At 33.0% G+C, this 26,406-nt stretch overlaps 4 protein-coding genes across 4 annotated transcripts; 1 reads left to right on the top strand and 3 right to left on the bottom strand.

The window, feature by feature from the left end:
• Window positions 1-6,225: 6,225 nt before the first annotated feature.
• LOC140882163 (probable serine/threonine-protein kinase PBL10) lies at window positions 6,226-8,853 on the top strand. Its single transcript, XM_073287969.1, has 6 exons — window positions 6,226-6,464; window positions 6,784-7,103; window positions 7,336-7,471; window positions 7,555-7,697; window positions 7,789-7,912; window positions 8,136-8,853. Exons 1-6 carry the CDS (start codon window positions 6,413-6,415, stop codon window positions 8,567-8,569), a joined length of 1,209 nt encoding a protein of 402 aa, XP_073144070.1. The 5' UTR covers window positions 6,226-6,412; the 3' UTR covers window positions 8,570-8,853.
• Window positions 8,854-9,414: 561 nt separating this feature from the next.
• Window positions 9,415-9,720, bottom strand: LOC140878501 (uncharacterized). Its single transcript, XM_073282100.1, has one exon. It carries the CDS (start codon window positions 9,718-9,720, stop codon window positions 9,415-9,417), a length of 306 nt encoding a protein of 101 aa, XP_073138201.1.
• Window positions 9,721-12,823: 3,103 nt separating this feature from the next.
• Window positions 12,824-17,158, bottom strand: LOC140882054 (protein PMR5). Its single transcript, XM_073287799.1, has 5 exons — window positions 16,661-17,158; window positions 16,233-16,407; window positions 15,945-16,123; window positions 15,307-15,465; window positions 12,824-13,428 (listed from the first exon to the last, which is right to left on the bottom strand). Exons 1-5 carry the CDS (start codon window positions 16,969-16,971, stop codon window positions 13,095-13,097), a joined length of 1,158 nt encoding a protein of 385 aa, XP_073143900.1. The 5' UTR covers window positions 16,972-17,158; the 3' UTR covers window positions 12,824-13,094.
• A 3,251-nt stretch (window positions 17,159-20,409) lies between these two features.
• LOC140878741 (expansin-A4-like) lies at window positions 20,410-22,158 on the bottom strand. The gene is made up of 3 exons (XM_073282357.1): window positions 21,918-22,158; window positions 21,510-21,828; window positions 20,410-21,063 (listed from the first exon to the last, which is right to left on the bottom strand). Exons 1-3 carry the CDS (start codon window positions 22,066-22,068, stop codon window positions 20,754-20,756), a joined length of 780 nt encoding a protein of 259 aa, XP_073138458.1. The 5' UTR covers window positions 22,069-22,158; the 3' UTR covers window positions 20,410-20,753.
• Between the last annotated feature and the right edge of the window lie 4,248 nt (window positions 22,159-26,406).

Below are 26,406 nucleotides of genomic sequence, written 5' to 3'. Positions count from 1 at the left end.
CATGCACATGTTTTGAAAGATGAGCGTTATTAGAATAAATGATAGTTATAAAAAAAAAATGAGAAAACATCATATTAAACAAGTTACGAGTTTGGATTTAGAAAAATATACCCCTATTGTCTACATTGAGTGGCAATCAACATCCACAAATGGTGCTCCCATTGGGTCATGATCAATGTCTTCTTCCTACACCTTAGACAAGAGTGGGGCAAGACACACTACTAGACAAATACTTGGGGTGATGTTTCTACCAATATCTAGGGATTCAAAACTCCTCTCCACTTGTGTAATGCAGTGTATTATAGGATATTGGTGCATTTTAACATAGGCATGCCTTTTTGTTCCGCAAATCAAAAAGATTGTTCCAAAATCCAAACTCGTAATTTGTTTAATATGATGTTTTCTCATTTTTTAGAAATATCATTTACTCTAATAACGCTTATCTTTCAGAACATGTGCGTGCGAGATCGAGCACAACTAGTACGTAGAGATGAGATAAATATTACTGAATCGAGAACAATGTGTTCCGATTGTAGTACAAACATTCTGGGCCACAAAGATCACACTCTACTAGTAAAAGTGGCTTTGGATCAAAATGACATGCATTAGAAACAATCTCAAAATTATGCAGAATATTCTTTTTGATTTGCGGAACAAGAAGGCATGACCATGTTAACATGTACCAATATCCTATAATACACTGCATAACACAAGTGGATATGAGTTTTCAATCCCTAGAGATTGGTAGAAACATCACCCAAGTATTTGTCTAGTAATGTGTCTTGCCCCACTCTTGTCTAAGGTGTAGGATGAAGACATTGATAATGACCCAATGAGAGCACCATTCTGTTAAAAAATTTTGCCAATAAAGATCACGATGTGTATTATGTACCAAATCATAACATATTTGTCGGTGTGCAAAGAATGAGTCCATCATTCCTATTTCATATGTGCTTGTGCGATAAATTTTGAATATTATTCCAAATATATTTGGAATTATTCAAAATCAGGGACAATTCAAATCAAATTTAATTTCATTTGTCAAGGCCGATCTTTGTCACCCACAATTACACGTGATCTCATTACGATGTATTCACTTATATATTTTCCAAATAATACACGACATAAGATGACCAAAATTCATGAATTGGATCACGATTCATCTGAGATTGTTCCAAATTATTTTGGATTTATTCTGAATTCAGAAGAATTCGAACCTAATTTATTTTAGCTGGTTGACATATATATTCAATCTTAGTAAAACAATTTATCAATCTGGAAAGACGAAGAATTATACAAGTTATGTACTATTACCTTAAACTTTTGTACAAAATACAAAACACGCATAAAAATTGGTTTCCCTTAAGCTTAAATAACATATTGAACTACATTGAGTTTACAAAATGTCTACCTAATAATTAATAATTCCGTACTTACAACAAACTTAAAAGCATAACCATACAATAAAAATCATTCAAACTTGTTTTTCCAGCGATCCATGTTCATCAGATGATATACTCAGTTTTTCATAATATATACTCGCAACAACACAAGCTTGATTAGTGTCCATCTTCACTGTCTTTTTATTTGTAACGGGATACTCCAATTAAATTACAAAATGAATTAACAAGCAGCTTAAAAAAAATTTGAAAAACAAAATAAATGATCGTCACTCAATCATTTCAAATGAATAAGACAAAAACTCATATGAGACAGTCTCAAGGGTCATTTTTTTGATACGGGTCTCTTATATGGGTTATCCATTAAAAAGTATTACATTTTTTGCCAAAAGTATTACTTATTATTATAAATATGGGTAGGGTTGACTCGTCTCACGAATGAGACCTCTCACAAGAGTGTTACTCAATGAATAATTATTCAACAGAAACGACCAACAATATAAACAAAAACCACATAACAAATTCAAGAACAAACACATAAAAATAGTGATAAATACATGAAAATAAATAACTAAAAATAATAATTTATGAACCTTAAAATATTATTGAAGGATTTCAAGTAAAACGAACGTCTGCATAATCATTCAAGAATTTCAAACAATTAATAAAAGAAAATAAATAAAAAATTTAGACAAAAAAAATAATCACAATCAATACAATAAGACTAAAAAAATAAAATCAACGTCTGCATAATCATTCAAGAATTTCAATTGGTATTATTTGGTTTCATGTAAAGTTGAGGACAATTTCGTAATTTAGCATCAATTGGGGAGTTCAAACACATCTCAGGCTTTTGTCAGGTAGTGTAAACACATAATTTCTGAAATGGGGACTGAGAAGCAAGTTAAGTTTGCCAACGGGGATTTATTCACAATTTTCCCTTTTTTTAAATGGGGCTTTCATATATTATTTTTTTGGGAAGTAAATTAAGGATATTAGTGTAATTTTTTTTTTTTCAATTGAAAACATAATTAGTTAAAAATGATTATTTATCACACCATTTATTTGTGAGAAATCATCAAAGTTTAAAGTTTAAATTAGGTAAATATTGATGAACTTTATGAGTTAATACGATCCCTCAAAAAGTAAGTAAACATTTGATTGCATATGATTATTAATATAATCTTATACTTATCATAGCAAGTAAGCCTTAAAATAATAATTAATACCCCAATTGTATATAAATTTAATATTTATCAATGTCACAACACATGAGTAATATTAATATTGATAATGTCAGGGTGTGTTTACTTAACTTGATAACAATAGGATAAGCTTATTAATCCAACTTAATCCATTGTTTACTTTTAAAAAAATCAAATCTCTCAAATCTCAAGCCCCGTCATTTAACCCTAATTCATAAGATTAAACATCCTTAATTACATAAGAGATAACACATCCTAACCAATATTTGTGAAAAAAACACACATAAATCATAATCTACCCTCCTTCAATTCTTTTGTTTCCCTCCCAATTTCTTTCCGTCTCTCTCTTTTTATAACTCGATTTATCAATTTTATTATTTTTGAAAAAATACATATTTTTATAACTAATAATTTTGATAAATGAAAATGCCTCCGTGTGAATCAATAATAATTTAGTTAAAAAATAACTCAACCCAAATTATATGAATCCAAAATTAAGCATAAGATTGTATATCATAAGTGGAGGGTAAAACTGTCATTAATCCTTCAATCATTATTTCAATTCCAAAATTAATAACTCGAAGTAAACATGTTACTGTTTATCTATCATTATTATAAATCTTTCAAAATCATTTTAATAATCTTAATATGATTTATCCACGTATAATCTCATCCCAGTAAATAAACCCAGCCTCAATATAACTAAACGTGATTCATTACATACCGTTTGGAAAATGCTTTTAGAGTTGAGGAAATAGGTATTCCTCCAATCCCAGAAACTTGATAAGTCTGTCATTATTTTTACCAGCTTTTAGTTTTTTTATTTTTTTATTATGTTAGCCTAAGAAGAGTACATATTATTTTACAATTATCTATATATAATTAATTTCAGTAATTAATCTTAATATTATTTATCTATATATAATTAATCTCAACCCTAAAACTTGATAAGTCTGACATTATTTTTACCAGCTTTTAGTTTTTTTATTTTTTTATTATGTTAGCCTAAGAAGAGTACATATTATTTTATAATTATCTATATATAATTAATCTCAGTAATTAATCTTAATATTATTTATCTATATATAATTAATTTCAACCCTAAAACTTGATAAGTCTGTCATTATTTTTACCAGCTTTTAGTTTTTTTATTTTTTTATTATGTTAGCCTAAGAAGAGTACATATTATTTTATTTTATTTTATTTTATATTTTTTGAAAAAAGGGTACATATTCTGGTCCACGAGCTGACAATTTCAAGCCAACAGCTTCCGGATAATCAATCACATGCCAGATTACTAATTAATTAGTATCCTAATTAGGTAAAACACACAAACTAAGATTTGAGTATTAATTTAATCGAACCAATTTAGCAAAATTTGACAGCTTTGATTAATTGGTAGGACCGAATGTAGACTCCAAGGATGACAATTATCAGCCTACCAAGATATTAATATATATAATCTTTCACATTGTAATGATAGAAGACCTAATGTCAACGGTTCCATTTGTGCTAGCGGGACATCATCCTAAAAAGTGATTTTTTAACACAAAAATTTGACGATACCGAGTCAAAGTTCGATTCTGTCAGACAGATATTTGATCCGATTTTTTTTTTAAAGAATTATTACTTATGTCGAATATATTATTATTCGGTGCAGACATAAATTTGTTCCACCCATTTAACATATTAGAAATTAGATTTGAACCTAACTCACTTCAAAAGCTAGCTCAAGAGATGAGGATTGCCCTTATCTATATTAAGGGCTCCCAGTACTCTATTCTACCGATGTAGTACAATATTTCAACACACCCCCCACACGCCCAGGAATGAACATCTGGAGCATGGAGATATTAACGGGTGATCTAAACGTCCAGGAATGAACATCTGGAGCTTGAAGATTGGAATAATGATATTACATGTTTAATTAACCGTTAAATATAATTATTGAATGATGGGTCACATGCTTCTCATGAAAAATGAACATCAAGCAACTCTTTGTCTTGGAATTTTTTTTTTCAATTATATATTTCCTTACAAAAAAATCTATCAATCAATGGCGAATAAAAAAAAATTTGTATTTGAAGGCTACCGGAATGGGACCACCGATAATGAGAGGATGAAGTAGAATTAAATGATAACACCGATGTTTGATGTAAACTCAGTCGGGCTAACCAATCAATCGGACGCATATATGTATGTAGGTTCCAGTATATTAAATAGATGAAAGTCAAAATTTCAAAGAGTAGCCCAAAAAAAAAGAAAAATTTGATGGTCAAATATGTTATATATTATTTTTCACCGAATGGTTAGGTTTGAAAGAAAAACATTGGATTTGAGGGGAAAAAACTACACATATGAATACTTCAAAGATCAATTAGGTTTGAAGTTTGAACATATTACAATCACTAATGAGAAAATAAATTTGGTAACACGAATTAATCTTATTTTTGTTTGAAACCATTTTACGCTACTAGAAGCGAAAGTTGTATATGGAAATTTCAAAAGTAATGAAAAGCCTACTTGACTAATTGGCCATGTTACTTACATATATGGCTCATTTTTCAATAGTATTTACTACAAAATTATGTTATTTTAGAAATCTCGCACACTATCAAAGAATGATTATATAAAATGATCTCAAACATAATTTTTTTTAAAACAAAATAATGATAGTATTTGTTATTCATTTTTTTAAAAAAAATATTCTCAAGAAGCCAAAACAAATATAAACTGAATATATGCAACACATTTTTTTCTCAAGTACAAATTGCACCATTTGAAGCGGTAGATTTTCACAAAAACTTATATGAAAAAGTCTCGCCGGTTAATTTGTGAGACATATATCTGACTCAATACAAATTATGAAAAACATTACTTTTTATAACAAAATTATTACTATTTATACAAATATGATCGGGTCGATCTGTCTCATAAATCTAAATATCACAAGAAGACTATTAACTAGACAAAAAGATCATATGAGACGGTCTCACGATTAATTTTTGTGAGACAAATCTTCATGCTAATGAAAAATTATTATTTTTTAGAATAAAAATTAATTTGATATATAAACTAATAACTATTGATTAAATATCAAATTAGCAGACGAAACTTTTGTCATGATTATTATTATCATGGTATATTAAATATAATGTCAAAAATATTATCATCTTTCGATAGATGAAAATGGAAGCCGTACAAGCCGTGGCTTCAAATTAGGTCTGTGACTGCAGCAGTCAACGAAAATTGAACGGCAAGTCAAAGCCGACATCACACACACACACCCGCACGTATGTGTGTGTTTATCAACTACGTTCCACATGTGGGTGTGAATGAGTCTCCTTCTGATCCAGTTGAAGCGGTAATGGGGCCGCCATAAATATACTTTTCTCCAACCTTCCTCTATCATTATTCGTAATGGAACCTCCCATTTGAATTTTGAGTCTAAATCAGATGAACCCTTCTTTTTTTAATTATTTTTTCCCCTTTTTCGTGAGCTGACAGCTAATGTTTGAGGTGAATCTTGTTCCTTTTCTCTTTTGTAAAGATTATTTTTAATGCCTTTCTTGTTGCTTGTGGGTAGGAGTTGGTGGGTATGTCATCAAAGGTAGGAGCTTTTCAATTGTGAAATTTATGCAATACTGGATATGAATATCATTAGCTCGATTTTTCATCTTTTTCCTCTCTTTTCAGCTTGCTCTCATACCCTTTATAGATCTTATTCATTTGATTATCTGCACAGTTTTTAATCTGCAGAATCCGAAGAGACCAAGATTTTGATAGTGTTGGTTTGGTCTTATCGTGATGGGGGTATGTTTGAGTGCTAGAATCAAGGCTGAAAGTTCTCTTAATACTGGTAATTTTTATTTATTTTACTCTGCCCTCCTATTTCTGAATGATTTTTAAGGAAACGAGGCCATGAAAAGATTTAAATTATGTTAGTGAATGATTACTTCGGGAGTCTTGCAATACATGGTGTTTTAGTTAGCTAGATTCTTTTATGTCTCTCTGCAAGTTTCTTGGTTTTAAAACTTGTGTATTTCAGTTTTATTCGGTTATTTGTTTTGTTGGAGGGACGGAATCAATTGAAGTTGGTGTGCGTTTGGGCTTATTTTTTCAATATCTTGGATTACACATGGTCTAGCAAGCAATAACTCGTTATCTGATCAACCCAGGAGTCAATTCAAAATATGTTAGTACGGATGGGAATGATATAAGCATTTCTAGTAGCAAGTTGTCTTCAGTTCAATCTGTTCCCCGATCAGAGGGCGAGATCTTGCAGTCGCCTAATCTGAAAAGCTTTAGTTATGCGGATCTTAAGTTAGCCACTCGTAATTTTCGACCTGATAGTGTTGTGGGAGGAGGTGGATTTGGTTCAGTTTTTAAAGGTTGGATTGATGAAAATTCATTCACTGCTGCAAAGCCGGGGACAGGATTGCTTATTGCTGTTAAGAAACTTAACCAAGAGAGCCTTCAGGGCCATAGAGAGTGGCTGGTGAGTTTCTCATTTTCCCCTGGAGTTGCAATGTTTATATTGCATTGTGATATTTTACATGTTAAAGGATCAATAATTGACCATTTTTTGTTGCCTGTGGCATAATTCTACTCCTATTAGTCACATTAGTTGTAACTTTTAATATAAAGGTACGGAAGAAGAATCTATCATTTTGTTGATGAATGGCTAATTATTGCCGTTTGATTTAGTTCATCTATCTGTTTTGTTGTAGGCCGAAGTAAACTATTTGGGCCAATTTTCACATCCCCATCTTGTGAAACTGGTTGGCTACTGCTGGGAAGATGATAGCAGGCTTTTGGTGTATGAATTCTTGACTCGGGGAAGCTTAGAAAATCATCTTTTTCGAAGTGAGTTTACCTGATTTACACAGCAATCTATATAGAAATTAATATTAGTATGCAGTAAGCATGATGAGTTTGTTATTCGGCAGGGGGGTCTTATTTTCAGCCTCTTTCTTGGAGTCTTCGGCTTAAGGTTGCTCTTGGAGCTGCAAAGGGGCTTGCTTTTCTTCACTGTGCCGAAACAAGAGTCATTTACAGAGACTTTAAAACTTCCAACATATTGCTCGATTCGGTAGCTCATTCTTCACTTTGTGAACAGAGACTGTCTTCAATGTTTATACATGTGCTAAAACTGTAGAGTTTCTCTTTTTATGATTCGGCAGAAGTACAATGCAAAACTTTCTGATTTTGGATTAGCAAAGGATGGGCCCGTCGGTGATAAAAGTTACGTGTCAACAAGGGTCATGGGAACGTATGGATATGCGGCTCCAGAATACCTAGCTACGGGTATGATTTCGAATCATGCATTAAACTCTTTCTCGTTTCTGGTCTGGATATCTGAGTTATGTCCAAATTATACCGCTCGAACTGTTGTGTAATTGACATAAATTGTTAGTAGACACAACATCCATTTCATCTGGATATGTTTCAAGAACTCTCTGGTGCTGCTATTGAAAACATTTTTCTTGTACTTTTGTTCTGATATCCAGTTTCGAATTTGTGGTTTTAGGTCATTTGACATCCAAGAGCGACGTGTATAGTTATGGTGTTGTCCTCCTTGAGTTGCTTTCGGGAAGGAGAGCCATCGACAAGAATAGGCCAGCGGGTGAGCACAAGCTCGTGGAATGGGCCCGACCCTGTCTAGGCAACAAGCGTAAACTCTTCCGAATCATGGACAACCGACTTGAAGGCCAGTATACCATTGATGTAGCTCAGAAAGTAGCTAACATCGCTTTGCGATGCGTGTCGTTGGAACCTAAGCTGAGGCCTACAATGAATGCTATAGTTGAAGAACTCGAGCAACTTCAAGATTCAAAAAACCTGGAGAACAGTCACCATAAAACCCGCAACAGATCTAGGACACATGCACTAAACGCTGCTGATACGAACGGTCGAAACAGAAATACTGCATACCCTAGGCCATCATCTTCTCCACCTCCTTAATTTCAGACAGATGAAGAATCGTTGAAGAAGCTGCATTTCTTTCTCGTGTCATCTGAAGCTGGAAATGTACTTATACGACGAATACTCTGTAAAGTTGTTTACGATTATCAACTCTCTGGTTTAACATTTGCACATGATATTGTAACACGGTGATGCGCAGAAATCAAGTCCATATATAGTTTGATATGATTAGCTCTTCTGTGTCTTCAAAATTTGTTCTAGAACATATGTAGCATCTGTTGCAGTTTTTGTAATGTATGCTCTTATCACATGAAGAGTGATTATATGTTTGAAAACACACAAGATAAAATGGAATAATTCTTTCTTTACTCGAAAAAAAAATGGAATAATTACATTCTCTTGCGATCAACTGAAAGTAACTACTTTGTACTTAAATTCATTTGTTTATATGATTATTATATACTCAAATACATGCTATGATGAACCCATTCTTATAAATTGGCCTATTTTGCCTTTGGAGCTTCAATGTGCATGCCAAGCGAGCTTGCCTCTGCCTAGAAGTCAAGGTAATGATGTGAATTCTAGATGGATTAAACCACAAAAAAGGTAATTCGTTTGGATGTAGATGCGGGGTTTAATGATCAATGCCAAGAATCTTGCTAAATTTGCTTAATCTTGAATCTCTTATGAAAGATTCTGTATATGCGGAAGAATAAAATTATATAATCTCGATCGAAAAAGTATTGTCAGACAATCACAAGAAGCTGTTACTAACTGGAGATGAATTCAAATATAAAAATTTCAGATGTTCAATTGATGAAATGCTAAACGCATACATTTGCTGTATATCAACAAAATACAATATTAACGATAAAATACATAAATTATTTCTTGGAAAAGAAGCCCCCAAAATCAAACCCACCGTTCTTCTTCTCCGGCGGGGAGACGACCGGGGTGCTCCGGCCGGTGGTGCCGCCGCCAAGATTCTTCTTTTCCACCTTCTTCAAGATGGGATCAGTCTCGTAGATCTGCTCTTCCTTTGCCAGCACCCCAAGTACGAAATCGAAGACCCCCTTCTCCTCGCTGCTGCTGCTTGCGCCCGAAGCTTTCGAAGCTGTGGCGCCAGTTCTCACAACAACTCTTCTATGGGTGGTGAAAACTGGAGCCAGGAACAAATTTAACGAAGCCATCGAAAAAAAACACTAGGATTTCTTGGGTTTCTTTTTTTTTTTTTTTTGTATATGCGGAAGAATAAAAATTATATAACGCGTTTCCGCCGTGAGTTCTCCACAGGTTTCTTATCTTGATTTGCAGTTTTGCGTTTATATTTCTTGAGTGTGGAAAAATTAGGGGATGAGGGAACAGACATAGCCGTAAGGCTTCAAATCTGACACGTCGGCACTAGACAAGCACATTGTACCGCAACAAAACAATTATCTTGGGATTTTCTTTTTATTTTTCTGTAGCTTTAAAGCACGCACTCCAGGCCTATTAAAATTTGTACACGACATAGTTCAATGTCACCGTTTTTGTGGATTGCAAAAAATATTAGTTAATTTGTAATATGTATTTTAGTTTTTTATTTTATATATAGATTAAATTGATCCGTTATATTTATCATACCAAATTACTACCAATAGGTTTTTGTCTCAATGGTCTCAGTTTTATCCGATGCCAAACATGGACTAGCCTTTTAGTTTTCACGGCCCAATTGGGTCATCAAGAGTCAATTTGACGAATAGATTGAACAAAATGGACCATTTCTAATAATATTGAAATTCTCAGGTATTATTACTACACTCAAATTACAAATACACCGTGAAGAGTAATTTTTCAAAAAATAATTTTGACCAAGGTTATTTCCCAAAATTTCTCTACAATTAACATGCCCAGACAATACGATGCTAGCTACTATCAAGACGTGCCTCAAGAATGAACATTTTATCGATACACGCGGGACTTCACTGTTTTTTTTCCCAGTGATACACCCTAAAGACATTGGCCAGAGTATGCATGAAATTGTCCCGAAACCCACATTTCGCTCATGAACACAAGCAATAAAAATGTAGAAAACTGTTAACCCAAAAAATAAAATTATTTTGTTAAACCCAAAATAAGGGAAATTGCAGTAGGCCGGACTTGGAATAATGTCATCGGCCCATCAAAGTAAAAGAGTCCAAGTCCAGCAAGAAAGAAAGATAGCGGCAAAATCAGAAATTGGAGTTTATTTCAAAATGCCAATACCATGTTAAAACAAGTGGAGAAATGGGATAAAGGAAGTTATTGAAGCCAATCGGCATGGAAAAAACATTGGACGGGCACAAAATCATCAATCAAAAAGCTCCAAAAAGTTCTCTGACTTCTGAGCAATTTTTCTGCACATTTTTGTGTATTCATCTTCATAATTTTTCTACAAAGTACAATGCACATTTTTAGTCTATTTTCTTAGTTCCTTCCATATTCCAGTAGCGTTTTTTTTTTATAAATGTCATTATGGCAATGAATTGTCATTTTCGAATTTTTCGTAGCAAGAATGGAATGTTCAGTTGTTATTAATAATTCTCTGTCAATATTTCTTTGTGTTCTTTGACATATAACCGATGAAATCGAGACGGACGACGAAACCGACACTCATTTCGCTTGATTTTTAGAAGTTCGATAATATTTTCATCTTTATTTCATTTTTGGCACATTTGTGCCTGGCACGCCTGCAACACCTCGCTCGAGCCATTTTTGTGTGCAAACACAAACACAAACACAAACACACACATATATCTTTTACTATTAATTAAATTTAAGCATCTTATAGAAACTGTTCGTTGGTATCTTGGTATGTTTTTCAAATGCCCAAAAATACACTTTACACCTACATTCTTTTTCAACTATTTTCTCTCATCTACCTAAATAAAAACTATTTTCTCTCATCAGAATTCCTACCACAATTTTGACTATCTCAAAATTCACTATGCTATTTTTATGTCATTTCAACTTTTCCACCTCCCACATGTGCTACTTTTGAGAAAAAAAACATGATATTTATTCGTTATACATGCAATGTGTGTGTCCCTACTGATAGTCACTTCATAAGCATGTAATTAATTTAATTAAAATATTAATATATAAATAGCGGTAGATAACTAAAATGTAAGAATCAATTATATAACTCAATCAATTTACAACAAAATACAAAAATAGATTTAAACTAAAACTATCGGTCACCTATGCTCCTACGCCTTGGTAATCGAATGAACATTGATCCACTCCCTGTACAACTTGCAAGTTGTCTCGTCGAATATGATTTTCGTGATAGAAACATGGCCGTGAGTGTAATACTCATGTACGTAATCTATTAGTACATATGTTTACATGCAATGCATGAAGCATTACTATTCTGGTAAGCAGAAATTAAACATTGGAGCTCATGCTTAGATTATAAGCATCCCGAGTATGAGCACGCTGCTCCGAAAATCCAATTGGTGCTACACATAGCAACTATGATCTTGGACTAAAACTGTCATGGGTAAGATTGCACACGTTGCTTTATGTACCCAGTAGTCGCATGGTTATCAAAAACAAGGGTTGAGAGACCCTACTCAACTGCATATCTTAAATGTTATCAGGGCTCAACATGATACACACATTCATATATAACATGACATAGTAAACATGCATCATATGACTCTTAATAATGCAAAAAAAAATATGCAAACTAAGCTTGATATCTGATGCATTCAAAAATTTCAATCAAATAAATTACCTTGAACCGGTAATCAACGAATCAATTTTTTCAATAAACCGAGTCGAATGATCCCAAAATATTTCTGTGTATCAAAGAAAACGTGTGAGATAGCTCGCCCGAAGGCAAAGCCACTCCGACGCTCAAGTCAATATAGGATTCAATGGAAAAGATATATGAAAATTGCAAGAGATCGAAAATATGAGAAAGACATGTAAAAGACATAGATGAGAGGTGTAAGAAAAGAGTGAGAGGCGTTATGTAAAAAATACAACATGTCCTAATAAGGGTTAGAGATCCCTTATTTATAGGAAGAGAATTCTAGTCTACGTAGAATTGTAATGTATAATACAACTACATTTATGCATATCTATGCAATATTATGATATATTTCTAAAATATAAATAAAGATATGATATGATTTTTATCATATCATCAATATCTCATTCAGTACTTATGCACATCTAAATATATATTAGCTGACTTTATACATGAATTCCAACTTAACATGAAAAAAAAAACAAAAAAAATAGGAAATTTTAATTTACAGCATTGCAACGAATAAATTTAGTCGTTCTACTATGTTTGATTCCACAATCCCATTCTACCAATCCAACAATATCATGTGAAACTTCTGCTCACACTTTCTTACACATGCAAAGCAACCTTAAGTACCAACATTATATTACACGAGGCAAATCAAGAGGCAAGTTTGGCCTCACTCCCGATCACATATAATATCAACAATTATATGACAAATTATTAATATATTTATAAGCAAAGAATACCACCTAGCTAGCTAGCTCGATCGCTACGGCTACGACGTAACTAGTGCCTGAAGAACAGAGCCGTGTAGAACAATTGGTTCCAGGTATCGGGCAATCCAGGCAGGCACCAATGGCTGCAATCAGCAGAATGGTCGGGATTTGCACGTTGCTCCGGGGTCAAGTCACCGCTGTAGATCGAGGGGTGCGCGTCTTTCCTTAAGGCGGACAACAGCGTTATGTCGAGCAAGTAGGCCGACCTGTTCATGGATCTAACCACCATTTCCAGCATCTTCATTTGATCTGGAAACTGACCAGGATATGTCGTCCCCGTGCCCGTCATGGGCGTCGTCTCCCCGTAACAGCTCTTGGATGTCGATGCATTCCAGTCGCTAGGGCTGCAAACAGGAAATTATATATAATCATGTGTTTGTTTAAAAAACTTTGTTCATTATAATCACATATATCACTAGTTTCTTGGACTTATATTATAATGGGTCCAATCCATGATCTGTATGAAACATTTTCTGTCAATATCATTTATGACGTCTAACAAACTCGCTGGATCAAAGGCGTCCATTGTCACATGCATCAAGTTAGCAAAACGAAGCCTAACACTTCACTTTTGAGGGATTATATACTCCAAATGACAAATTGCACTTTTCATCACGTGTTTTTGTTTTTACAGTTTTGATTGTCTATGTTATCGAAATAGAATTTTAGTCTTATATCTTTCAATTTTTGATAAGTTAATTAGTCTTTTTTCATCGAGAGAGTTAAAAAATAAATTTTTTTTTTTTTAAAAAAAAAAACACGACGGCAGGGGACAAGGTAGAAATCGAAAATTGCGAAGAAATCAAAATACAAGACCAAAGTTTCTCGATGCAAATGGAAATGAAAATGTAGTAGAATTGTAGTAGAGCATAAACACATGTTCATATGGAGCACGTTCTCATTGCAAATGAAAATATGATAATTAAAACCACCTTAAAAATACAATATTATTAGAACAGTTTTTGTCGGTAAAGAGTGCTTTTTCGTAGCCAGATAAATATTGTGATAAGTTATAAGTTTATTTGGATAAAGATGAAATAAATTAGTAGCGTGAATGGCTGGAAATGAGGGGCCGAATTTCAGTGCATTAAGTCCGTAGGCTGGTCTCCTTTAGACGAGGGGCACGGGCACAAAATGAAAGCACGCCACCGAAAATATATATATACATAATTAATGTAGTATTTGCAACATTTAACAATAAGTGATTATAAAAAAAAATTTAACAAATTTGTAAAGAAAATTTTCATAATCACTTATTTAGAGGTTGCAAACACTACCTAAACACATACAGCATACCCAACAATTCGATTGACTTCACAAGTTTTATGATTCAATTTAACCTTCGATTCTATTGACTAATTAATAATTAACTATTTAGTCAAATTGACAGTTTCACTGACCAAGTTTGTGTGAAAAGAATCTTCTATACTACCCATAAAAAAGATTAATTTTCACTCCGATTGAGATTACTCGTCTCGGAATAGTCATCCGTGAGATTGTATCATAGTAGACCTATTTTTGAGTCAGAGTGTAATTAAATTGACCAACATAACAAAAAAACGTTGCTAATTTTCCCTTGAATTTATCTACTCAATAATTGTAGACCTGTTTCTTTTGAATTAATCAACCTTGGGGATAATGTACCGATAATGTAATAATATCGTAATTCGAAATAAAATTTGTAGAGCCGCAGCTGCAAGTTTAGGTAGAGAGTTTGAAAAATGATCTTGATCAACCAATTTTTTTTATTTATGACTTTTCTTCAAAAAAATTTTACAAAATGACCTTTAAATACAAAAAAAATGCAAAAATAAAGCAAAGAAAAAAATTGAGAAGATTATATTTTCAAATCATGGTCAAACCATTGATTATTTAGTTAAATAAATCCCAAGGAATACTGTGTGAAGTGTAGGTGAAATTCAGAGTAGTGTAGGTCCATATATACGTGCAAGTTGGAAACCCCATCCACCATTAATTATTCAATTAGTGCTTCATCTCACTAATGGGTCCTCTCTCAACAAAAGATGAATCATCTTGTGTAAGTATTCCAGGCCCAGATGTATAGGACAGAAACAGTTGCATATATAATGCTATAAAGCTGGCACTGTATAATAATTTGAGAGAGAGACTAAATTTTAGTCAATTTTATGGAGTTTTGATTAATTTGTGTGATCGATGATTCATTTATAAATTTAGTCGAGATGAGGCACGAGAAAACGTACATGTAATGTGTGGGTGAAATGCCTTGGAAGAAGACTTTGGTTCGGGTCGGGTCAACGCTCGAGTCGACCCATTTCGCCCACGTTCGGAGCCCTCTTTCCAGGGCGGCTAACCGGTCCATGTCTTGGTATAGTGACCCATCGGCTTCCATGTAATCCCACCTGCATGCAACCAATTTTGCACCAAGTATATATTATATATATAATAATGTACGTCATAGCCACTTTATATATTTGGAATTTTCTAATAAAGTTATGAACAAAATAATTCTTGGTAGCTGTCATTCGACGTTCTTTCGTGCCAAAAGGCAATGAAGTAACATGTATTTGTTGAGTAGTACATGATTATGATATGAAGTTCGAAGTGTTGAAATAAACCATTTATTATATTCATTCATTGTTTTTTGAAAAATGGATATCGAAATATGTTTCAATTAGAGTAAAGTAATCTTAGACATATATACAACTTTTGATTGTTAGATCCATCACCATTTGACTCGTGAGATGATATAATAAAATGAAAGATATGAATAACATGACTGATTTTGAACTGAAATTATGATAACGCTCGAGTCAAATGTTGATGCAAGAATAAATTAATGAACAAAAACAATAATAATATTAGAAAGAAATTTACGTACCCTTGGAGAGATCCCTTGTGAGTCCACCAATGACCCGTATTAAAAGAAAGCACATCGGCAGTCATCCATGCCTTGGCATTTCCCATGATATCATCCAATTTCAGCACTCTTTGGCCTCCCAATGACTCTATATCCACCAAATATGGTGCTCTGTAAAACGACACGGATACCCCATATTCCTGCACTCTCCCAACCATATACATCAAAAAAATATTATTAAATAAATTAACCATATGTTACATATTATATTATATTATATTATATGTGACATTAATAGAGAAACGTGACCAGAAATTTGAAGGTGGAGATAGGGTCTCCTCTTATAATTTGTGTGGGCGATGTTGCTGGCAATCCAGTTGCTATCATGCAAACCAGAGACTGCCATTGGTTCCTTCCCAGTGAATCTCCCACAAACATTATACTCTTCCCTCTCATCTTCATCGCAAAATAAAGCCCATTGAACCTGCACCAAATTAATTAATTAATTACCCCCATTCAAATTAAATATTAATCCTCTGTTTTAGTTAGTTGTGTCTCCACTCCCATGCACCCCGTCTCATACATACATTGGATGACTTTCTTAGAACCATTTCCCAAAGGGAAATTATATATTCTTACATGGCTTGCAAGAAACACCAAGAATCATATATAGGAGAAATTAATCAAGAATATATTTCACGAAGAATAAACCCAATTATGTATACATAGGTACGCACCTGGGGATCTGGCAATTGCTAGGTTGCCACCTATACTTGAGGTAATCAGTATCAGGTCTCCCATACATTTGACAGTTGAACTCAGGATCTATGATCGGACAAGAAGACTGGTACACCGGATAGCTCTCGTCCCGAACCCAACTCCCAGAAAACAGATCACAAGAACTCACATTAGCTTGAAGGCTCGGAGCTTTGTAATGCCCATTGTTCCCCCTGGCGGCATGATTATTCTTTAGACCAGCCAACACAGCAGACGAAACTGCAAGAGACTGCAGCAACAGTATACATAACACTGTGAAGTAAGCAGCCATGGGATCGGAGGAGGTGAGAGGAGAGGAATTAGCTAGCTAGGTAGGCAGACAGGGGAAATGTTGATTTTGTTTTATAAGTTAATTATGCCGTATATATATATATAAAGTGTATAAGGATTTTGAGGTGGCTTTCTTGTTTAACTTTTGTTGTGTTGTGTGTGCATGTGAAGATAGGTGTGACAAGGGTTCACGTGTGTGTCAATTCATTCCCCCAATCTTTTTTTTTTTTTTTTTCTTTATTTGTAAAATGGGATCGAATTGGGTTGTTAAATGAACACACTTCCATCCGCCGTCGGCATAGTTAGATTTTGAAAGAGTATTTGACCACCGAACAAAGGGTTAAAGTTTTGCATAGAGTTTCGGATCTATAGATCCATTATGCATTGAAAGAGTTGGGGTTCTTTTTCAACTAACCCTATCATGACTACTCCATCCATCGTCCATTATTCCTTCTCTAAATTTGCTTATTTTTGGTTTTTTATTATGAAAATATAATGAAAATCGAGCCTTGGTCCAGTTAAGACGGCGGATGATATTTTTTTCATTTTTACTTTTAATTTGCTGAAGTGTTGATATGACGTTGAAAACTGCTTACAATCGCAATTTTTGAAGATAGTTCTAGCTATGTAAAAAATCCTTGATTAATAAAAATAACTCTGACTTCAGAAATCCAATAAATTTATGGAATCGGTTACAATCCTGCTGAATATGACCAACAAGAGCCAAAAAAGAACCAACTTATATGGGCAAAACACAATTTTTGCTATTCAAAACACCAAAACGGCCCAAGGCTTCTAGCCTAAGTGTCACCATGCTCCCATAAATGGAAAAGGTCTTGGGTTCAAAACTTGACAACTCCCATCCCTAATATCAAAAAAAAAAAAAAAAAACACCAAAACCCAATATATATATATTAACAATCTTTTTTTTTACACGAAGAAATTTATTAATATAGCCGAGGTCGTGTGCTTTTATTGTGTATTCGTACATTATATATTATAGTTATGATGGACCAAGAAACGAGTTAGGCAAACCAAAAGCCAGAGTGCGACAGCTAAGGCCATTTTAATGAAAAAATGAAATAAAGAAAGTTTGGAGGACAAAAAACTATAAAATGACTTGACATGTGAGATTGGAGTAGTTTGGGACTAAATATTTTAGGGATAAAAGACTACTCCAAGATTTAAGGTCGTGACTCAAAATTTTGGGTAATAAAACAAAATCGGAGGAATTTTCAATTTTAAGTGCACACATTCACAGTCTCTCAAATATTTGTATTTTTCTTATATTTTTTAGAAATAATTATAAGTATTAATTTTGCTCATTTTTGTTTGATAAAATTTCCACTTTTTATAGCTTATTATTTACTCTTTTAGGTCGGCGGTTAGAATTTATTGAAGGAAAGTGGTGAAAAGGTCCGTAGCATGGCCTAGATTGGGCCAGTTTCAATTAATGCCGATCAGCCCAATAAGTTGACCTAGTATATATCCACCCAAAAGCTAGCCCATTACAGAACAGGTTGGTTCGTAGCCTTCTGCATCCATGGATTATGAGTCCATCACCAATTTCATTTGAGAAACATTTTCTCTCTTATACTATATTAAAGTTGAAGTATGTATTGATATGTGATTCTTACACTATTATTATTATTATTATTATTATTATTATTATTATTATTATTTGAATTATGAAATTATCCTCATTCTACAAACTAATTATGATAATAAAATGAATCCACGACCGTACAAGCACACAACGGATGCTACAAAGTGCTAATATTTAATTATATACTGACTATCCGTCACCGGATACATGTGTTGGATGTAAATTAATACATAAATATTATGAAATTTATATGTATTACGAATATTTTAATTATTATATTTCTTTTAATTAAGTTACATCACAAAATTATGCTAGCATAATTGAATTTGATAGAGAAATGTAAGCTGGAAGTTGAATATTAATGAAAAAAATGTGAATAAGAAAAGCGAAAGTTCACATTTCCTCAATATTTGAAATTTATTTGAAAAAAAAAATTCATTTTAACATACCAAAGTAGTTAGTCAGGAGGTTTAACTTTAATATATAAATTTTGCTCCAAAAAAAAAAGTTTAATATATAACTAGCAAACGAAGTACATGCCAAAAATTAACGATAAATTCGATTATTAAATATTTGAGGCGATGGCTATATTAATTTGGATGAGAGATTTAAAGAAATGTGGTAGTTTATTTTTGTAGGAAAAGTGTACGAGATCTGGGGTAACATTGTTTAGATTAATTTCATTTATAATCTAATATTATTTTTTAAAAAATACATTAGAAATATTTTGGAATTTTTAAAACGATTTCAATATTCTATCCCTACACTGCAAAGAAGTTCGTTACCAAAATATTCTAACCTCTTTTCAAAAAAAATTCTAACCTTAATTAATAGTAACAGTCACAGATAATAATAATAATAATAATAATAATAATAATAATAATAATAATAACAACAACAACAACAATAATAATAATAATAATAATAATAATAATAATAATAATAATAATAATAATACATGTAAGACATTTAGGTGGGCCATTGACTCTACTCATTAGACCAATTCACTCAAATTTCTAAAGCTCGGATTCTTGGGTTATATTTTGTTTCGAAATTTTAACCACTAGTTACTTCCAAATTTTCAACGACATAATTATTGCATCAGCATTCCTTTTTCTCTTTCTCAATATATGTTTCAAAAATGCCATCACTCGTTATACTCGATTTCTAATTTTTTAAATTAGTGAATCAGAATCAAGATGTGAAACACATTCATATATGCCTAACAAGTCAATTTGCTTATTGTGAGATTTAATTTAACACAAAAGAACACACCTGCGTTGCTTACTAATTAGAGAGGGAAAACGAAATCCTCCCAGAGATTTCATATTCAAAAAGGGCCCTTTTTACTAGAATTTTATAACACTTTAAAAAAAAAGACCAATTTATATGTTCATTTTTCGATCTTAGGAATATACTTCCGGAAAAAATAAACAACATTCAACCATTCATCCCATGCGCAAGCTATCCTAAGCATTTCACTTTATTTGTTCCCCCACATTTTCAACTAAATGGAATCCAATGTTGAAGAGTATCCCATGTAAATTCCTTCCCAATTCCCACAATCTTTCCATGAACTAAAATTGTTTTCTTCGGATATATCATTGATTTTGTTTTAGGATCCTATAATATAATTTAAAGCATTTTTGGTTGTTTCCGTGAGAAAAGTTTAATGTTGCTTTGTCCGCTCCCCACCATCACATTTTCTTGGGACTCGGTGACCATTCGCTGAAGATAAGCCAATTTGGTAAATAATGCTTTTACATGCACTGGTATAAAAGATTTCATAAATCTTTACTTTATCAAAAGAAACAGCCTATTCAAACATAATACTACTGGACAAGACTAGAGAATACATAATAATGATAATATATATTGCATTAAAAAATTACAATTACACACTGTTTGAGTGACAAAATTATATTATATGTAGAAAAAAGCTTAAAAAGACTCCTCCGAACCCTCATCAGCTGCGGGCCACAACATTTATGCAGCCGCTTCAGCAAATTTTTCTTCTTCACCCTTAATCATAAATAATAAGAGACTAGAGGTAATTTGTTAAAAGCACCACCTTTTTGATTTTGAAGCAACACAAGAACAAAGTTTTCCCATTCTCCCAAAAAACTAAAAAGCTGCTAATTAAAGATGAAATATTTGGCGCCAAAGTAGTCCAATTCTTAGACTCTGAAGTTCTTGCCCACGAAGGTTTGACCGAACTGCCAGTTGGCGGGGACGATGTTCCAGGAGGTGGAGGTGCGGCGGTCGCTGCCCGTGACCCTGAAGGAGAGCGACTGGCCCACGAGAATGGAGTTCGATTGCCAGTTTTGGCCCCAGTTGCGGCTCATGCTCATCCACCCCGTGCGAGCCCCCTTCACGCTCACCCTCACCAGGTCCCCCGCCCCCGCCACGTTCGTTACCAGGATCAGGTTGAAGTAACGGTGGCCGTTGATTGTGAATCTTATGCCTCCTTGCTTCCTACAGGGAACCCTGCACCCACACCAACCCATATTCATTCAAATTTCGAAAAGTAAAAAGCAGAAACTCTAATTATTGAATTGAATGTGGTTTTAATTATGGAGTTATTTCATTTGGTTCGAGGGGATTTGAGTTGTAGAATACGGCGGGTACTTTTCACACTGTGACCCACATTCTCGATTCTGATGTTTGACTAAACGCAAGATCTACGGACCAGATCTGTGCGCAGTGTGACGTGGCGAGATCTTATAGGCTGTGGAAGAACGAAGATGATTGGGGCCCGGATACTGAATCCAAACAAACACTCACATGGCTACTATAAAACGTTACAAACGGTGTCGTTTTATGGATATACGGTATACCTTACAACATACACATATATGACCTAAAAACAGAGGAACGTGGGTAGGCAAAGAGACAAAAAAAAAGAAACGTCGGGAGAGGGGAGATTAATTTACCTGCGATAGTTGACGGGAACGATTCCGGCGCGGTATTCGGCGATCTTCAAGAACATGGGCATGGCGAGGTCGAAATGGGTCCTCGGGGGGTTGCACCACCCGCCATTGTCGTTGGGCAGAGCGTAGTTGGGAGGGCAGAAATTTGTGGCCGTCACGAAAATGGAAGGGCTTCCGGCGTGACACCACTGCTTCTCGTTGGCGCACTTGATCTCGAAACAGGCCCCGCAGCTGAACCCGTTGTTGAACAGCGCCGTGCTCAGCGCCGCCGTGTTCACCCCGTACCCCTGACTGTATAAGTTCCCATACCCACAAGCCCCGCCTGCAAACAAAAATGAAAAAAAAAAAAGTATGAGAAAATGGTCGTGAAAACTGCTTTCACGAACTGTAAACGTTAATGGGGTCACGTACCCATGGTTCCGGAGGCGTCACTGCCGCCGTAGAACGTCGCGTGAGCTCCTTCCCACCCTCCTCCGCCGTAATTTCCCGGGATCTTGGCTTCCGTCGGATGTACGGAAATCAGGGAAGCAATGCAGGCCATGAACACGACGACTAAAGCCATCTTCTCCCTCCGTAGATGGCAGAGAAACGCGGTTTCGGTAGTTGAAAAGGAAGAGGGAAAAAAAAGCAGAGATACGGTTGGAGAAAAGGAAATGGGGATGAGAGATGAATGGCAGCAGGCAGAAGGGACTATTTATTTATGAAAGAGTGCCAGTGGCAGTTACTGTAATTTCCCCATCATTTCCTGTCCAATTTTGTACATCCACATTTCTTTTCGCCTTCCGGTAAATTCCACAAAGAAAATTTGTTATATATCCCAAATCCTATCCTAATATGTTATTGTTTTAAATGTCAAAATGCTTATAATAAAATGTTTATTTGTGTAATATAGATCAATTTTAATAAATATTCTACCAAAAAGGCTTCCACATATCACCCTAAATATAATTTTCGGAATATCACATTATATTCAACAAATGACAATAAATTTGGAGAAGTAGGTGGAAATCACATCCAATGGCATTTCAGTTTTAATGGATCCTGTGGGCTCCAGTTGTGAAATTAACTACTTTTTATATTATACAATAATTAGTTGACCGAGGACGTTTAGTTTTTAAACCTCGTTAATTATGGTATGCACACTGTCTGTCGTCTGTACAATATTAAAAGACAATTTAGTAGGAATTTTATCTGATCTTTAAACCATGCATTTTCTTTACTAATTTTTACTGACTAGATATATATATTTTTTATAAATTAAAAAAATATGAATCGAATTTTTTTATGAAAGTGTGTTTAATTTTTAATAATTCGAGCAAACAGAGTTTGTTTAAGCCAAATGTATATCACAGTTTGGAATATCAAGTGGCAAAATTTGGGCTCTTTAGATCATAATTCATTTGAAAAATAAGTATATAAACGCTAGTAAAGTTTAATAGGATTCAATTAGCAACTATATGTACCGTACAAAGTAATGATTAGAAATGGAATGGAATTGGGGTCTTTACGTTCAACGGAAGTTTAGGCGCAAGAAGTGGCTATGATTCTTAAATTTTATACAAGGATACAAACACAACCCCACTTAGATACATGCGACAAAATTCACCATTGTGCTTTTGAACACATTAACCTCCCCATTCCGCTGTCCCATGGCATCATCTTTTTTCATTCGAACATTTCAATCATAAAATTGATTTAGTGTTTTTTTTTAAATATATATATATATATATATAGAGTTTTGCTATGGTGCACATCAACTATGTCCAACTATGTGCCCACCATATAAAAGTTAACTTACCTATTGTACGAGTCAACTCATGACTTGTACATAGTGGGCACAGAGGTGAGCATTATTGGTGGACAACATAACAAGTTGATGGACACCATAACAAAACTATATATATATATATATATATATGATGGAATCCACGGCGCTTCTCTTTGACGTGTGATGTTTAAACTTTCGGACTAAAGGAGTTGTGCTCCCTATAGCATCTATAAGATCATATACTGGAATGGGCTCCACATGATGCACGCAATTCTCGAGCTTCTCAACACGAGCACTATCCTACTTCTAGTCGATACTCATGTTCTTAACAGGGACCAAGTGACCCAAGTGTTTAATGTTCGTTCATTCTCAATTCTCCGTAAATGCAGGCACAATAATATTACACTTTTTTTTTTAAAAAAATAAACTATATTTCATTTCGAGCAATATCTCCTGTTTTGAATAAAATAAATTATGGTGTTTATCTATATATATATTCTCAAAAAAAATCTATATATATATATTTGATTTGAGTGTTATAATTAACAATATATGCTAGGAGTGATTTTCGTTGAATCCGACACGACTTCGGATCAATCCAACCCGATGAACGTCCAAAAGACCAAGAATCCAAATTTTAAAAAAAAAAAAATGATTTTTTTGTTCAATTCTCCATATTTAACTATTTGTATACCAATTGCATGTTGTCTAAACAAATTTTATTTCATTTTCCTAAAAATATATATATGTTTTTTTAGAGTTATTTGCACCAACCATCCCTGTGAAATATTGAAAATGTACATTTCTCCCCTCTGAAATTTTAATAGGCATCTTCAACCCTGACCTTTTAAAAAATTAGCACACTCTCCCCTTCAGATAAGTGATTGTTGCGCACGCGCCCCTCATGCGACTGAGCAAAGATTTTGATATTTTTTTTTGCATCAAATACCCCTGTGAAATATTAAAAATGCATATTTGACCCCTGTGAAAATAATTTTTAATCTATTCAACTCATAATACACAATTTTTATTAAAATCTAAATATAAAATATTTAGCAAACATTTTTCGTTTTATTAATTTTATTTTTAATTTTTAATTTATTATGATTATATAATTGTTTTCTAAAAAATATTATTATTTTATCTTATTATCATTATTTTATTAAACTTTCTTCCTGTTTCCAATTTCTCCATTAAAAATGCATTCATAAACGAGATTTAATTACCTAAAAGTACCAAAATATTAAATCAAAATGATAAGTAAATGATAAGTACCAAATATTTTTTTATTTTATTTTATTTATTTTTATTTTTAATTTTAAATTTATAATTAATTTATTTTAAAAAAAATTATTATTTTATCTCGTTATCATTATTTTATCAAATAACTTCGTGTTTTCAACTTCTCTATTAAACATGATTCATAAATAAGGATTTAAATATCTAAAAATACCAAAATATTGAACCAAATCATAAGTTCATGAATGTTATTTTTTTGATTTAAAATTATATAAGCATGTTATTTTTTTTATTATTTATTACAAATTGTGCAATGCATATTTTTTGAAAAAATTAAATTTTGGTTCAATAATATATATTTCTAAATCAAAAAATAATATGTTTGAACTTATCAGTTTAGTTCAATATTTTGGTACTTGAAATTATTTAAATACTTGTTTATGAATGAATGTTTAATAAAAAAATTGAAAATACGAAGTGAATTTAATAAAATAATGATAACAAGATAAAATAATAATATTTTTAGAAAATAATTAATTAATGATAATACATTTAAAATAAAAAAATAAAAATTAATAAAACAAAAAAAAATTTCTAAATATTTATAATTGGATTTTATTAAAAATTGTGTATTATGGGTTTAATAGATTTAAAAATTATTTTCATGAGGGTCAAATATGCATTTTTAATATTTCATATGGGGATTTGGTACAAAAAAAAAATCAAAATCTTTGCCCAATCGCATGAGGGGCGCGTGCGCAACAATCACTCATCTGAAGGGGCGAGTGTGCTATTTTTTTAAAAGGTCAAGGTTGAAAATGTCTATTAAAATTTCACATGAAAGGAATGTGCATTTTCGATATTTCATAGGGGTGATTGATGCAAATAACTCATTTTTTTTTATACCAAACAATAACAAAAGAAAATTGTGGCACAAAGTGTTTTTTTTTACCAGAAGGGTATGAGAGTTTACTACATAGAAAAAGTGAAGAATGTCTTGGAGGTGGCTTGTCACATCGTTAAATGAATCTTCTAATTTTCAACTCCCCCATGTGCATCCCACTTTTTACATGTAAAATCAAATTATCTTCTTCTTTTTTTTCTTTTTTTTTTTTTTTTTTTGGTTTCTTATAAAATCATAATATAATAATTCGAATTATAAATGCTAGACATAGATTAAACTGTGTCATAATTGGACGTGCCTTCAATTTTACTTGTAATTAATTAGTATGCCTTGTTTCTAATCATTTAGTCCTTCCCCATGTGGTCGAAGCTTCATTTGGCTTCTACCTTATTGTCTTCACTTTTCTAAACTTGCTCAATTTACCCTCCTTCTTCTTTTTTCCCGATTAATAATGCGAGTGAATAGGTTGTCCTTATATAATGAAATGGAAATTTATCCTCATTACTCGAGTGCACCAAAAAATAGCAGCTGCGAGTTCTCAAGTCATAAAAAAAATTATTATTTTTTTGATTTCTAAAATAAATATTAAAAAATTGAAAACGACGTATATACGATTAAGTTTATTAATTGATTATAAGCGACACAAATAAACGATTAAGTTTATTAATTGATTATAAGCGACACAAATAAACGCAAATTTGCACAATAGAACAGAGCAACGTTGTCAATCTCATGGTCAACCCCGAAATTTGTTCGATTTACAAGTCAATTGTATATTTTTGTCAAATATTAACAATAATAGTAAACATCGAAACAATAGAATGGTACAAAAAATAACAGACAAAATGTAGACATCTACCCTCGAAAGTAATATATGTTTTATTTATCTGGTATTTAAATATATTTAAATCTCAGATTTATTTGCCTAAACTTGAATAAATTCAAAAGCTTTATGTAGCCATGGAGCTGTATATTTGGAATCTATCTAA

This window comes from Henckelia pumila, chromosome 2, assembly GCF_033568475.1.
Source record: "Henckelia pumila isolate YLH828 chromosome 2, ASM3356847v2, whole genome shotgun sequence".
Lineage (NCBI taxonomy): Eukaryota > Viridiplantae > Streptophyta > Magnoliopsida > Lamiales > Gesneriaceae > Henckelia > Henckelia pumila.
The sequence above is the reverse complement of the archived record's forward strand: the minus strand, read 5'-3'. Positions and strand labels throughout refer to the sequence as shown.

Bases quoted from the DNA above. Each gene is read 5' to 3' on its own strand.
- LOC140882163 (XM_073287969.1), top strand. From the start codon at position 6,413: ATGGGGGTATGTTTGAGTGCTAGAATCAAGGCTGAAAGTTCTCTTAAT. The intron at 7,104-7,335 runs GTGAGTTTCTCA...GTTTTGTTGTAG, and splicing joins AGGGCCATAGAGAGTGGCTG to GCCGAAGTAAACTATTTGGG. The intron at 7,472-7,554 runs GTGAGTTTACCT...GTTATTCGGCAG, and splicing joins AGAAAATCATCTTTTTCGAA to GGGGGTCTTATTTTCAGCCT.
- LOC140882054 (XM_073287799.1), bottom strand. From the start codon at position 16,971: ATGGCTGCTTACTTCACAGTGTTATGTATACTGTTGCTGCAGTCTCTT. The intron at 16,124-16,232 runs GTCACGTTTCTC...GGGAGAGTGCAG, and splicing joins TCTCCACCTTCAAATTTCTG to GAATATGGGGTATCCGTGTC. The intron at 13,429-15,306 runs GTACGTTTTCTC...TCCTGTTTGCAG, and splicing joins ATTTCACCCACACATTACAT to CCCTAGCGACTGGAATGCAT.
- LOC140878741 (XM_073282357.1), bottom strand. From the start codon at position 22,068: ATGGCTTTAGTCGTCGTGTTCATGGCCTGCATTGCTTCCCTGATTTCC. The intron at 21,829-21,917 runs GTACGTGACCCC...TTTTGTTTGCAG, and splicing joins TGACGCCTCCGGAACCATGG to GCGGGGCTTGTGGGTATGGG. The intron at 21,064-21,509 runs GTAAATTAATCT...GTGTGGGTGCAG, and splicing joins GTTCCCGTCAACTATCGCAG to GGTTCCCTGTAGGAAGCAAG.
- LOC140878501 (XM_073282100.1), bottom strand. From the start codon at position 9,720: ATGGCTTCGTTAAATTTGTTCCTGGCTCCAGTTTTCACCACCCATAGA.